At 34.1% G+C, this 15987-nt stretch overlaps 1 protein-coding gene across 4 annotated transcripts in view; it reads right to left on the bottom strand.

The window, feature by feature from the left end:
- Nucleotides 1-1162: 1162 nt before the first annotated feature.
- DNAJB14 (DnaJ heat shock protein family (Hsp40) member B14) overlaps nt 1163-15987 on the bottom strand; it is a 46482-nt gene continuing 31657 nt past the window's right edge. For all 4 annotated transcript variants that reach the window (XM_060299760.1, XM_030865599.2, XM_030865596.2 and 1 more), the window contains 5 exons: nt 12113-12298; nt 10246-10340; nt 9319-9428; nt 8263-8435; nt 1163-5457 (listed from right to left, as the gene is read on the bottom strand). In XM_060299760.1, the coding sequence (XP_060155743.1) occupies nt 5333-5457; nt 8263-8435; nt 9319-9428; nt 10246-10340; nt 12113-12298 (689 nt within the window). In that variant the 3' untranslated portion in view covers nt 1163-5332. The remainder of the gene's footprint in view (nt 5458-8262; nt 8436-9318; nt 9429-10245; nt 10341-12112; nt 12299-15987) is intronic.

Genomic DNA, 15987 nt, shown 5'->3' with positions numbered 1-15987 from the left:
TAATTATAAGTAGTTATTTACTTGACATTTATTTCCCTTGCTAGATGTAAACTTCATAAGGATTTTTGCCTTGTTCAGTGATTAATTTCCATATTGCTGCCTGGGTTATAGCAAACATTCATACATTTGTTGAATGGTTGAATGAATGAAGGAAAGGCCATATTAAGAATATAAAACATGATAAAAACAAATCCTTTACAGTGAGAACAGACCTTCTTTTTATTCATATATTGAGATAAACTGCAGAGACTGAAAGACAAAAATTCATCATAAATCATTCAGCAGAACACTCATTAAAAATCAAATGCATTTTCTTTAACAGAGTTCTCACACAGAAAATTTTATTTTATATAAGTCTGATATAACATTAAATATTTTACAAATCAGACATTTCATTGACATTTCATTTTGAAATCTAATTGTATAATCTTGAATGCACTATAGACAAATAAAGTTAAGATCTCCTTTACCAATTTCACTTCATTTAACTTACACAAGGCTTCCAGTAAAATTCCATCACACCTTGAAAATTACCTGCAGCTTTTAAAAAACATGATCTAAACTTCATATGGAAAGAAAGTCTTATGTAGCAACCCAAAAATTAAACAAAAAAGGTAAGAAGCATTTCTTAATACAAATAAATTATAAAAATATTATTTATGTGTGAGTTTCTTTCTTCTCATTGATATAGTCATCCATCCATATACAGTCCAAAGCAGTTCATTTTTAAATTGATGCTTAAAATACTCCGATGTTATTGAAAAATCTCTATTATTTTAGTGGTGCTTTTAAATGGCAAAGTAGAATATCAGATTAGAATGTCCCAACTCATGGACTGAAGTGAATGAGACATTCACATTCATGCCAGATGTCATCTGTTATGCAGTTACCAGACAGCTTGGCAACGAGTAATTCCAATTTTTTATGGTAACTTACTAAAACATTCCAAGAAACACTTCTTACCCCTACATACTTCCAGATTGCTATAGAAAGATACAATTATATTTGAAGTATGGGCCTTATAATAGGAATCTCTGTTAAAATATGGGAAAGATCAACAGAAAGAATCCACACCAATGAAATTCTGTGGACTGATTTTCAAAGTTAGAAATAAGAAAATCCACTGCTAATGGAAGCCCTGCTCTGTGCAAATATAATGTGGTATATATTAAACAATCACATATTTGAGGTATTAGCTGGAAAAAATATATATATATACGTGTATATATATATATATATATATACACACACACACACACACACGTATACATGGACACATCCACAGAATATTCACAAATCTATTGGCCCCAAAACCAGCAGATAATAAAATTAAATAAATGAAAAGGAATCACATATCAACAGGAAAGTTACATACAGGAAGTTACAAAAAATGTGATTACATAATCCTTAATATAAGGAATATGTTTTGAACTAGTGTTTTGAGGGAAAATGTTTCCATTTATACGAAACTGTCTATTTAATAGTAATAAAACAAAGAGGAAGCCTGAATTCGAGGACTGTATTGCCTGCCAGATTATTAAAGGAATGTGCAAGAATTATTGAAGATCATCATTCTACCCACTTCTTCTTTGAACTTAAAAATTAGAATTAAAAAAACTTTGAAGTTATTGTGAGACTACTCTCTTTTCTTTTTCATGGGTTTATGGAGAATTTTATGGACTTTGGGCAGTAGTCCAATATGGCCAAGAGACAAGGTTTTTCAGCTATCTAGTACAGATTAAAATTAAGATTTATTGTTCATTTTCAGAAGATTTTCTGTTCAGTTAGGAAAAAAGATTATGGGGCTTCCCTGGTGGTGCAGTGGTTAAGAGTCCGCCTGACGATGCAGGGGACATGGGTTCATGCCCCGGTCTGGGAGGATTCCACATGCCGCGGAGCGGCTGGGCCCGTGAGCCACGGCCGCTGAGCCTGCGCGTCCGGAGCCTGTGCTCCGCAACGGGAGAGGCCACAACAGTGGGAGGCCCGCGTACCACATAAAAAAAAAAAAAAAAAAAGAAAAAAGATTATGAATGCCTTTTCAGTTGGTTCACTCAGTATGAAGACAGATAATAGTAAGAGTAATACTGAACACAAGCTTCATATGGGAAAGCTAAATAAGTGCACAAATTCTCCTTTTGAATCATTTGGTCTTTTGACATAATTCTTACTTAACTAAAAAGACGGCTCATTTGGTCCTCAGGCCAACATCTAGAAATATTTCACTGCCTTAACACAGGTGGGATATTTTTTAAATGAAATACGTTAGAATGCATTATTAAGTAATACTAACATGTCACATCTGTTAAATAACAGCTGCATTTAAAAATATTACAAATCAACAAAGGGAAATCAAGAGGTTAACCATTTCTCTCAGTAACAATTTTACATACTAGTATAACTAAAGATTTAACAGGAAGAACACTTAAGCATGAAAGTGCAATTAAAGCAAAGGGCTGGAATTCTATCTTCCTGTTCCTAATAACACCTGAGCTGACATAAAAGCAAAGTGGTTTAATGCACTGGCATATATATACTTTAAGGGCTTACTCTTCTCTACCAAATCTTTGTAATTATCATATATAAGAATGTAATGATTATGAAACAAATACTTATTTAAGCATTCAAATGCAGTCTGTTCCCAAAACATATTGTTTTCACTTATTATTTCTCATTGTTGAGAATTAAATTCTCAGATTTGATCACAATAAATTCCAAAACTTACAAATGACTAGCACCTATTTGGAAACAAAGGAATTAAAAGAGGAGGAGAAAAGGTACTATTTACTTTCCCCCAAATCCTCGCAAAGACAATGATGTTTGTGTATGTGTTTAAAAAGGGATAAAAATGTAAAGTACTAATAAATATAATTGCTGCCAAGCTTCTAAAATACCAGTTAGAAAAGCTAGTAAATCAATACTCAAAGATTGAGGGCTTTTAGGCAATGATTAAAATGAAGAGGACAAGTTATCAAATTAAATTGGAAAGCTCAGGTAGCTAAAAATAAGATGGCAAAATGGAATTTTTGTTAGAAGAGCAGCAAATGTGAAAATCTTACATCTCAAGATAGCTGACACTGTAAATCATACACTTTGATTAAAAACAAAAAGATAGTAGAAGTCTTTTTACTTTGTAGAATTAACCCAAAATTCTAAGACACTTGGACGGGCCTTTACACCATGATATAGGTGACATTAAGGACTTACTTTTTACTTGCATACTTTACATGTGGCTTAAATTGTCAGGCACTCGATCAGTCATTTCCCACAGTTGTTTGAAAATTTTATCAAATGCATTTTATGAAATGAAATGTAATGCAACTGAAATATAGTACTGTCCAAAAGCCATGTATGACTTCACAATATATAACTTCACTTAACTTGATAACTTCACCTATCCCCTTAAAGTCAGGATTAAGGGAAAAAGAATCATTCAACAAGAGTTCAATTCACATAAGCATCAATCACAATAGTGTAAATATCCCATTAAAACTGGAAAAATAATGGATGAAATTTTTTCATTTATATTTGTATAAGTTTTCTGATGCATATAAACTTTCAAAGTTAATTAGAATGCTATGACCTTGTTTTTAAGAAACTAATTCTATAGGCTGAAGAAAATATTTTAAATTGTATTTTCTTTTAAGCACGATATTTTTTCTTTTTAAGGTTGCATTTCTAAAGAAAGTTGGTTAAGCTGTCCAGTTTTCCTAGGATAGTATGCTGTTTAGTTAAACAACTAATTCAATCAAGCATTTCTATTGATTTACCTGGAAAAGGGGATACAAGAGAACATTTAAAAAAGAATGGTCATTTCAGAAGTTCTATTCAACAGATGGTATATAAATTACATTCAGAAAAAAATCTTTAAATAAAAGAACACTGCACTCTAACTAGCATTCTCTCACACACAAAAAAACCTAACCAAAGATGTGCTCATGTTCTGTTAAATGAGTATGAAAGCAAAATCATTAAAATACAACTGTTAAACAGAGAAGAAAGAAAAAAAACATAGAAGACTAGAAATCAAATAGTTTCACATCCAACATACAGGCACCAAAAACTTCAATTTCCAGCTGATTTTTCCAATTTATATTACGGATTTAATTATAAGGAGCTTATTCCTATAGGATTAATTGAATTACTCAATGGTGAATAGATTTTAGCTCAAATTTTTGTAAGGATAACTTGCTATAAATCACTATTCTACCTACTGCTATGTTTCTGCTCACTGCTGTATATGGCCAAACAGATCATGCTCTGATCAAGTAAGTCTCATGTTAATCTACCTATATGTTTACGAGTTGGCAATCAGGTTAAAAGGCACAAAGCTTCATTTCAGTAGTAATTTTTCCTATTACTTAGACAATATTAAGAACTCATTTAGTTTCGGATCCTGTTTACTAAGGATCCTGATCACTAAGAAGAAACTGCAAATTTCCATGGGGGGTAAAACAGGTAGGCCCTTTTCTTCATAAATTTTAGCAGCCTTCAAAGATGTATATATATGAGCATTTGGGGGCCTTTTAGTTACTGGAATTGCAAATGACATAACTGCAATTTACTGTTGAAGACCCTTTTTGGTTAATGTTTATATAGCCATTTCCTCATATTTTCTGTAAAATCTATCAGTATAGCATTTCATTTCTATGCATGGCTTAGCAATTCATAAAACTAAATAAATAGCAAACTGATACTTTACACCAGTTCATTTATCTCAATATATAATTTAGAATATAATGGCAATATTAAAAATATCGATTCCCTCTACGCTGATAATGCTACAAGATTTTACACGAAGTTAAACAACTTTTGTTTTTTCTTTTCTTTTTGATAAAGTTTCATTGCAACCTCCACACACTGGACACCTGACAAGGAAAATGTAATTTCGTCATAAAACATTTATTCCATCACTTTAAACTAAAGTGTCTCATGGAGCTAAACACCAAAAGAATTTAAATAAAAAGGCAATAACCTGTATATACAGAAAATGATCATTCCATAAATATTTACATGACAAGGGAAAAAAATTGAGAATCTAAAACCAGAAATGGCTACAGGTGTGATAATCCTTTCTCAAGACATTTTTAGTTAGGAATCATATAAGCTTTTAAAGTGAAAATAATTGCAGAAGCATAACTAAAATATTAATTTTAGTTTTCAGTTTCTTACTATTTAAAGGAGCCAGTAGGTCATAAACAGTCCAAGATTTCAGGGACCAACTATTCAGTTTAGTTTTCAACATCAAATCTTTTTCTTTAGCTCTCATGATGAAACTAAACTTACTTACAGAAAAAATAGAGAGTACTCTAAGAGGTATAAATAAAATTCCAGTTCATCCTCCTTTATAAATACTGGTCAGCCGCTCCAATTCTTTACAGTTGTCCATGCTCAAGGCATCTGCCTTCCTTCGGAGTCGTTCATCATGGTATACTTTTGCTGCATACTGCATATCTGTTTCTGTTAACAACAACCAAAAAATTTTCTAAGTAAATAGTAATTAGATCAACTAGTTGTTTAAACTCAAAGATGTTTTCATATAAGTCCTTCAATATATTTCTATTAACTGTTTGTTTGTTTTAAAGAAATCCAAGTACTAGACCTAAAAGCCATTTGGAATCCTACCACGTGAAACAAACACAGAGGGACTTCCGTGGTGGTGCAGTGGTTAAGAATCCGCCTGCCAATGCAGGGTTCACAAGTTCGAGCCCTGGTCTGGGAAGATCCCATGTGCTGCAGAGCAACTAAGCCTGTGTGCCACAACTACAGAGCCTGTGTGCCACAACTACTGAAGCCCTCGTGCGCTAGGGCCCACGTGCCGCAACTACTAAGCCCAAGTGCTGCAACTACTGAAGCCAGCACGCCTGGAGCCGGTGCTCCGCAACAAGAAGCCCGCGCACTGCAACAAAAGAGTAAGCCCCGCTCCACTGAATTTGTTGAACTGTATATTGAAAATTTTAAACATACACAAGTTGAGTACCACAATAAACACTCTAAAACCCCTCACCTTGATTGACCAATTCTTCACATTTTGTGAAACTATTGATATTGATCTTGTAGGATTGTTAAAAGATTAAACTAAATTATGCCAGAAAAACTACTTGGCTTATGCTAGGGATGGAGTAAAAAAAAATAATAATAAAAAATAATAATATAGAATACTTATGTACTTATGGGTACAAGACATTACGCTAAGTGTTACCATATATTATCTGTTATGGTCCATATTTTAATGACAAGATAACTAAGATTTAGAGAGGTTAAGTAACTAGGTAATGTGTTGGTGAAGACAGGATCTTGCAAGGCAGTCCCAGAGCCGGCACTTTAAACATAACATTACACTCCTTCATAAACATGAATATCTTTCCTTCTTTCTTTCTGTTTATGCAGTCAATTCCCAATTTTTATTTAAGGTAATAGAATGTAAGTATGCATAACCCCAAAATCACCCGTATTTGGCTGGGGACTAGGACTTGTATTTGAAAATGAGATATCTAATGTGCTCATCATTCTTTTAGCACAAAATAAGCAGGTCTTTCATACATTCATTCATATGAATTCATTAATCATTCATCCAACTGTTCATATATCCATCAAAAATTTATTCTGCCTATGTTGTACCAACAATTGTGCAAGGTGCTACAGATCAAAAAATTAGGTGAAATAAAATTAAATAAGTAAAATTTGGGAAATACTTCCCTTAAGACCTTTGGCTAATGCACGGTTGCCCCAACCTCAACAATACTGGCATTTGGGGCTAGATAATTCTTGGTGTGGAGGTTGTCCTGTGCATCCTAGAATGTTAGGCAGCATCCCTGGCCTTAACCCATCAGATGCCAGTAGCAATCCCTTCCACCCCAACCCCGTGTTGACGCTCACAGTTTCCAGACATTACCAAATGTCCCCTGGGAGGCAGGGGCAAATCATTCCCAGCTGAAAAACCACTGGTCTTATGTAACCTTCTCCACTTTGAGAACATACTGATTCACAGACTCAGAGACTTAGAAACCAAGGAGGTTTCTCCTCTAACTATCAGTATATAGATGAAGAAACCAATGCCAGAGATAAGAACTCTCTTAGAAGTATACAGTGGTTATGTTTTATCAAATTTTCTCTAGTGGATAAGAGGTGATAATTGCTCCCATTTTCTGAGTATTTACTACATGTGAAACACTTCAACTATTGCCTGATTTAATTTTCACAACAAGCCCATAAAGTTAGGTATTAGAGAGAAGACTGTGAAGCACAGTGCCTAGATTATGAAAGCAAATTGGTTTTGAATCACAGATCACCTCAATGACCTTGGGCAAGTTACTAATTAATCTCTCTATGCCTCAGTTTCCTCATATGTAGAGTGGGTATAATCGCCTCACAGTGTCATTGTGGAGCTTAAATGAGTTAATATATATAAAGGGCTTGGGACAATGACTGAAAAAATAGGCATTATATAAATTATAGTTACTTCCTGTACCCACTCATCATCATCATCATCCATTTTATACACGAGGGAATAAATTCATAGAGGTTAGAATATTCGGCCTTAATCACTCAGCTAAAAATTTCAGACCTAGGATTCAACTTTAGCCTGTTTAATTCCAATGTCTACACTATATGGTCTATATTATTATCTGGAACAGTAAGAAAAACAAAAAACTATAATAACAGTTCACATGGAGCATCTCAGCAGATTCTTATGGTCAATAGTCAATCTTTTTATAGATATAACTGCTTAAATTAAGGAAGCTGAGGCTGGAAGAGGCTAAACAAATTAAGTGTTCACAAGAACTTCTCTACCTACAAAATAACTAAAGGAAAGTGGAATGTCAACAAAACTCATTGTACATTAAGTGTTACCTGTTGAAGCTAAATTGATGAAGAGTTTCAAATTTAATTCTGAAACAGGATACATATTAAAACTGATGACATGGTTTATACCAGGATTTTTTTCTTTCTTAGTTGTACATAAAATAATGTTGCATGTTACAACTGACAACATCTTAAATACAATGAAATTTGGTATTATCTACTTATTCCATCAAATATTTATTAAGAACAATAACATAAATACCATTTATTAAGTTCTTGCCATGTGCCAAATATTCTTATAAGACCACATGTACATTAAAACATATTGTCTCATTTAAGTACTGGGCTCCGAGTATGTGCCAGGCAATTCTAGAACATTCCTTGAGTAGGGAAATCTACAGTAATCAATTCCAAAGACTCTGAATAAGTTTTTAAATGTTAAATATTTGATAAACTTACTTTGTTGTCTTTCTTTCCAGCAATTATTTCGAATATTAGTCACATAATCTTCTTCCACACTCTTTTCTACCTTTTGTAATAACATTCCTTTATATTCATTTTTAAAGTCTTTGTTGACATAATAAACGACACCCAAGTTTTCTGTCTGCATTTTAATCGTTTGCCCTGATCCACTGTAAAAGAAATGCTTGATCATTATTTTTTTAATTAAAATTGTACATTCTGATCTGCTTCTACAAATCAAGCTAATAAAAATAATTAAAAAGTCAATATTGGTAATCAAATATTTAATATCTCAAATTACCTAAAACCACCATTTATGTCATAAAAAAGTAATCATATTTTAATACATTATGTTCCTATAAGTTCTCTCAATTTTTAGTTAATAAAAAACTTATTTGGAAAAAATAAATCACTTCTTATTTTTAGATCAATCTGTTTTTAATACTATATAATCATTAGCAATATGATTTTACAAAGTTTCCATTATATTCATTGTATTACACTAAAATTTTTTGGAAGGTATGCTGCATTAAATTTGCTATATGTCCTGATCGCTTATATATAAAGTATATTGTGGAAAAATACCTCACATAACAAAAAAGTAATATTTGCTTTTATTTAATCAATATTTTATAAACAGAAGAGTGAAGTTATATCCTCTTTAACGACACAAATCCTATGTGAGATCAATCACAATTCTACTTTTGTCTTTAAAGTCGTTTTGTCTTCTAAAGCTTTTTGTCTTTGATGTCAACACATTACCTATTACATTAAATTGCCATCAAGTTCGACAGATGTAACACTTCTGTGTTTTGTCTGTTCAACAAAGTAACACTTCTGTCTTTATCCACAATAGAACAGAAATGTAAACTAACATAATACAAACTTATTGCATAAGTAAACTACCTTTAAAACTAGACATTTTAAAATCAGGTACACATGTAGTAATAGAATATTTGGCACTTCAAAGTTTAAAAGAGCACAAGGCCCTTTAAAGTTAGTTAGGTAAGAAACAAGAGTTCTTTTTTTGTAAAACTTCACTGAGCTACTTACGATCTGGGATATAAGGAATAAGGAGGATTAGAGACCATCAATTGGCTTAATAATGACACGAGGATCAATACAATAATGGGCATCAGCTGGATAAACACAGAAAAACCTCCCTACAAAAAAATCATCAAAGAATAACAAATTGTAATATAACTTTAGTTGTCAATAATCCAACAATTGTCAAACATTTTTAGAAGAAGAAAGGACATTTGAGATAATCGGTTCAGTGCTTCCAAATCTGCCTGATCATACCAATGTCCTGGGGTGATTCTTAAAAATACAACTTTTTAGGTGCCTCACCTAGAGATCCTGATCATGATTTGGAAAACATTGGTATAACCCGATCTCATTTTACAGATGAGGAAGTTCTCTGTCTCCCTCTTTTTCTTCGTACAGAGACTCTATCAATACAAAGCAGGTTGCAAAACTATTTTTATCATGGATTTGAGGGTGGAACATGGACACTGATGAGAGTGGCACAGCTGGGGACCAGACCTTTTAATTTCTGGTCCAGTGCCCTTTCCATTTACCTTTCTCCTTCACGTAATTTAACAGCTATATGCAATTAGGTATAACTGCATTAGAGTAAGGCAAGTCACTTCTAGTTTAATTTTTTCAGTATTAATTCTAAATTATTTAGAACCAACAATAAGAATTTACGTTCAGAACATGCACACTGCAAGTTTACCTTCATTAGAATCATAGAATACCAAATGTGAAGGTGTCATATTGCCCAACCACCCCTCACCTTGACTTCTACCCCTGCTCCCCCAATATCCCTAAGGATTCTCTAGTCTCTACTGAACACCTCTGGTAAAAGAAAACTCATCACTTCCTTTTAAAACAACTTGCCCTATTTTCAGACAACTCTATGCTTTTCCTGAGCTGAAATTTGCCATTTTCTGATTTCTAATCATATCATAAACATACATCTCCTCTTTCTTCTTCTCTTTCATGTCCACTATGTTGATGCTGATGTTGACTGCTATAGCCAGCTCGTCCATTTGAAAATGAATGTACACTACCTAGAAAATTAAAAGCAAGGTTAAATTAGGGAGAACAATTATCATCAGAAAAATCACATTTTCCTTTATATTTGTATTTATTTTTAATTACTAAAACAATGCATGTTTGAGTGATGAATGCTTATTGCCCTCTCCTCTTGTGAGTGAAGGGTGGACAAAACCAGGAATGATTCTTCTTTGCTTCCCCTAAACTAAGGAGAAGCTCTTTCTTGATGAAAACTTGAATGAGAGGTCCTTCCTAATACTGCATACAGAGAGGACTTTTGCTGTGGTTGGTTGATTTTACAAACCTTGGATCATTAATCTGAAACTCTGCTTTCTGCATTTATCAATGAATCACAAGTTCTAGAAATCAAAAGCTCGTGCTCTAATTCATTTTTTAAAAAACAGCTATATAATATACTATGGTACAGGTGGACCACAATTTTCAAACATTTTCTTGTTGATGGATATTCAAGTTGTTTTCAAAAAAGGTGACCAGGGGCTTCCCTGGTGGCGCAGTGGTTGAGAGTCCGCCTGCCGATGCAGGGGACACGGGTTCGTGCCCCGGTCCGGGAGGATCCCACGTGCCGCGGAGCGGCTGGGCCCGTGAGCCATGGCCGCTGAGCCTGCGCGTCCGGAGCCTGTGCTCCGCAGCAGGAGAGGCCACAACAGTGAGAGGCCCGCGTACCGCAAAAAAAAAAAAAAAAAAAAAAAAAAAAGGTGACCAACCAGAAATGGCTATCACTGATAAAGTAAACTATGTTATAACAAGCAAAAGCACTGCAAATCAACTATCAGAAAAATTCACTATTGTCTGAAAGATTTCTAATTGTTCCCAGCATATTTTTAGTCAAAATTATTAGTCTGAATAATTTTTTTGTGAGAGGTAATTATGTATCCTAGTATGTCAAAATGCAGGTTATATTTTCAGTCATTAATTTGTATTTACACATCCTCTTTCTTTCAAGGATGCTTTACAAAATGCCTTATCAATGATCACAATATTTCTCAATAATATCCAGACAGGACTACCAGGTCAAATTATATTGCTACATTCATAAAGACTATCCTAATTTTGAATGGAATGTTTAACTTAGCACCTTTTGTTACTGCTGTAAACAAGACTGGAGCTATAATTTTAAACACCTTAGAGAAGCTACTCTTAAAGAAAATTAATTTCCACACAAGCAACTTACAGTAAATGTAAGTAAAACACAGCACTACTTATGCTGGTACTAAAAATCTATTCATTTAGTAGTACTTCTACAGTATTTTACTTTGATAGCGTACTTCAAGAAATTATTTCTATCTTAATGTAATTTTTTAGAACCCACTTACTTTATATGTAACTTATGATTCAGACATTTCAATGGACAGTACCTCCACATACATCCATATTAACAATCTACAATATTATTAATGAAATCTACAAAGATCTTCAAAGAACCAATGTCAAATAGTCTTTCAAGGTACAGGTTACTTCCTACAATTGTATTGGCACTTAACTAATGCATTGCCACTGAATTTCCTACTTACAGATCCTTTCTTCAGCTCTATGTAAAATACACAACATCTTTTAAAAAATAAAGTATGTTCTAGGAAAAAGACAGACTTACAATAAAGGTAATAAGTCTAACAATTTTCTCCTATCTTCATGAAAAACCATCACAGGATCATAATACTATAAGAAAATGTCAGGGAGAAGGTACATAAATCTCTAAATAGCCTAACTGGAGGTGATGATCTCTAGCTTCATAAAGTACAAATATTTATAACTAACATTAAAATACCTGAAGGAAATCCACCACCAAAGAATATATTAAACAAGTCTTCTGGAGTTATATCAGCTTCACAACCTCTATGGAAATTAAATCTACCATTGTTCTGTTGATTACATGCTTGTTCTTCATTGCCTGTGAGGTCATACTGCTTTCGTTTTTCTGGATTGCTTAAAACCGCATAAGCATTTCCAATCTCTGAAAAAGTAATGAGCAAAAGTTGATAAGCAAAGCTTTTATATTATAAAAGACTGCCCCATATAAAGGCTACTTGTCAAACAACAACAAAAAATGACTTGAGGTTAATCAAAAAAATAATAAGACAGTAACAATTTCTTTTAAAGGTATTATACATTGCTTACAATTACACATATTACCTCCCAATACAATTTTTTATATTATCCAGGCAAGTCTCCCTACTGCCCTGAACATAAAGGAATGCTCATCTTGCTTTCTTACCATTGTGCTCCCCTAACTTCCTGCTTCTTTTCTTGAGTATCCCAATCTAGTCATTCATTACTGCCCTTCAAACCAATAATAATAGCAGTAGCCACCAACTACCAGGCTCTGACCCCAATATCTTATTATTTTATCCATTAGTATCTCAACTTTACAGATGAGCCCCCTGAGGTTCAAAAAGGTTAGGAAACTTGTTCAAGATCAAATTTATTTTAGGATAGTAAGTAAACTCTATGCAACCTACACCATAAACCTTTTTTGCACACTCCAGCCCAGAGTAAGCTATTCTTCATTTTATTCCTGAACAATTTTATTTCTATTAAACTGTCAACTCCATGAGGGTACGGACTGTATCTAAGTTTTCACTGCAATATCCCCATGGTAGAGCATAGAGACTGAATTTGTTTTGAATGAATCCATATATCCATATCTCTAGTCCTCCTATCTCACTTTGCTACTTTCATGATATTCATAAAGAATTCTATTGCCTACCTCATACTCCCATGTCCAAAAGAGCACATTAATTACCAAAATGTCTTCTCCAGGTAATTTACAAAAGCTGTAATGCTTTAATCTAAATGCAAGAATTACTCTATTCACATTCTGAAACATCTAATAATTAATCATTTTATAAGAACAGCTTACTTCTTAAACTGGATCATAAACCTCTTGCATATGGGATTATTTTAAAAATACGTTTGAGATCCCATGTGGTGGTTGCCATAGGCACTGTGCAAGCAAATACATGCTCATTAGGTAGCTGTTTCTGGAGGACTACATATCACACTGAAGTTAATCATATACAGATACTCTAGACCCTTTCTTATGAATGAGAGATAGCTTTCAGGTGGTCTGTGAACCCTATGGTATGGTGGTTGTTTTTGGATGACTACATATCACACTGAATTTAATCATATACAGATACTCTGGACCCATTCTTCTGATTCAGAGATAGCTTTCAGGTGGTCTGTGAACCCTATGGTATGAAAAATTAGGTGGATGGTCCATTTATCTCAGGAGATGGTCCAAAACCTTCTTCAGATTTGCAAATAGATCTGTGACTCAGAAATATAGCAATCATTTATAATGCTGCTCCAATGGAGAAGCATAATCAGAGACCCCAGCAATGTACTTACAAACACCATCAAGGTATTAACACATACCTAAAAAAGAAGTATATCTTTCAATATCTGCCAAAGTTGTACTTCTAGTAATAATATCAGTTTTAGGATTTAACCTCTATGCACTAAAAGGACTATTTCAGGTTCACAATGCTATTACTTTTTATATTAATAATATATTGGCAACCCAAGTCTATCTTTAAAGCTTTGCTTTTTAAAAAAATGACTTCCAAACATTATGATGTTTTAGAAAATATTTGTGAAAGATTGTCCTAATTCATAATTGTATATGTAAGACAATTTATTCTATCTACTGTGACTAATTTTCTATTCACTTACTTTGTGCTATACCTATAATCAAGATTTTTTTTTAAGGTCCTTATTATCTTACAAATTAAAACCAAAATTTATTTTGGTATTCAAAAGCCTCACAAGATACATTTCCATCTCAGTGTTATTTACTTCACTAAAAGATACCTTCTGCTTTATTCATTTTTCCTTAATCACACTTTTTATATCTTGAGGTTAACTTTAGATTCACATGAAGTTGTAAAAAATATTACAAAGAGATCCCTTCTACCTGTTACCTAATTTCCCCAATGATAATATCTTATAAAATTATATATAAAATATCACAGATAGGATACTGACATTGATATAATCAGGATGTAGAACATTTCCATCACCGTCTCAGGTTGCCTTTTAAACCACACCCACTTCCTTCCCCTCCATCCCCTCTTCAAATCCCCACAACAACTAACCACTCTATTCTCTATTTCTAAAATCTTGGCATTTCAAGAATGTTATATCAATGGAATAATACAGTATATAAATAGAATGACACCTCCCAGATTGGCTTTTTTCAATCAGCATAATTCTTTGGAGATGGATCCAAGCTGTTATGTAAGCCATTCATTCCTTTTTTATTGTTTTCCATGGTATGGATGTTTGTTTCACTAATAACCCAGTGAACATCATCTGGGCTGTTTCTAGTTTTGGGTTATTACAAATAAAACTGCTACATAGGGACTTCCCTGGTGGTGCAGTGGTTAAGAATCCGCCTGCAGGGGACTCGGGTTCAAGCCCTGGTCCGGGAAGATCCCACATGCCGTAGAGCAACTAAGCCCGTGTGCCACAGCTACTGAGCCTGCGCTCTAGAGCCCGTGAGCCACAACTACTGAGCCCATGTGCTGAAACTACTGAAGCCCACACACCTAGAGCCCATGCTCCGCAACAAAAGAAGCCACCGCAATGAAGAGTAGCCCCCGCTCGCCACAACTAGAGAACGCCTGCACACAACAACGAGGACCCAACGCAGCCAAAAATAAATAAATTAAAAAAAAAAACAACAACTGCGGGCCTCCCTGGTGGCGCAGTGGTTGAGAGTCCGCCTGCCGATGCAGGGGACACAGGTTCGTGCCCCGGTCCGGGAAAATCCCACATGCCGCGGAGCGGCTGGGCCCGTGAGCCATGGCCGCTGAGCCTGCGTGTCCGGAGCCTGTGCTCCGCAACGGGATAGGCCACAACAGTGAGAGGGCCGCGTACCGCAAAAAACAACAACAACAAAAAAAAACTGCTATGTACATTCATGTACGTGTAAACATAAATTTTTATTTCTGGGGTAAATTCCCAGAAATGCAATTGCTGGGCTATTAGTTGAATACTTAGTTTTGTGAGAAACTGCTAAACTGTTTTACAGAGTGACTGTGTCATTTCATATCCCATCAGCAACGCATAAGTGATCCAGTTACTCTGCATCCATACCAGTATTTGGTGTTCTTACTAATTTTTACTTTAACCATTCTGATAGGTGTGTAGTGATATCTCATTTTGGTTTTACTTTGCATTATCCCTAATGGCTAATGAATGTATTAAAAAACCTTTTCACATGCTTATTTACCATGTGTATATAATCTTTTGTGGTATGTCTCTTAACCAATTTCTAATTGGGTTGTCTGCTTTTTTAATTGGGGGTTTGGGGAGTTCTTTATATAACCTAGACACTAGTCCTTTGTCAGATATGTGCTTGGCAAATATTTTCTCCTATCTTGTTGCTTGTCTTTTCTGTTACTTCATAGCATCTTTGCGGAGCAAACAAAAAATTTTTTGATGAAGTCCAACTTATCCACTTTTTGTTTTATAAACTGTCTAGGTTAAGTCTAAGAAGTCACTGCATAGCCTAAGATTCTAAAGTTTTGCTTCCATGATTTTTTGCTAAAAGTTAAAGTGTTGTTTTATATTTATATCCAAGATTCATGTCAAATTCATTCTTATATAAAGCATGAGATTTAGGTCAAGGTTAAATTT

This window comes from Globicephala melas, chromosome 5, assembly GCF_963455315.2.
Source record: "Globicephala melas chromosome 5, mGloMel1.2, whole genome shotgun sequence".
NCBI lineage: Eukaryota > Metazoa > Chordata > Mammalia > Artiodactyla > Delphinidae > Globicephala > Globicephala melas.
This window is presented reverse-complemented; position numbering and strand designations above follow the sequence as displayed.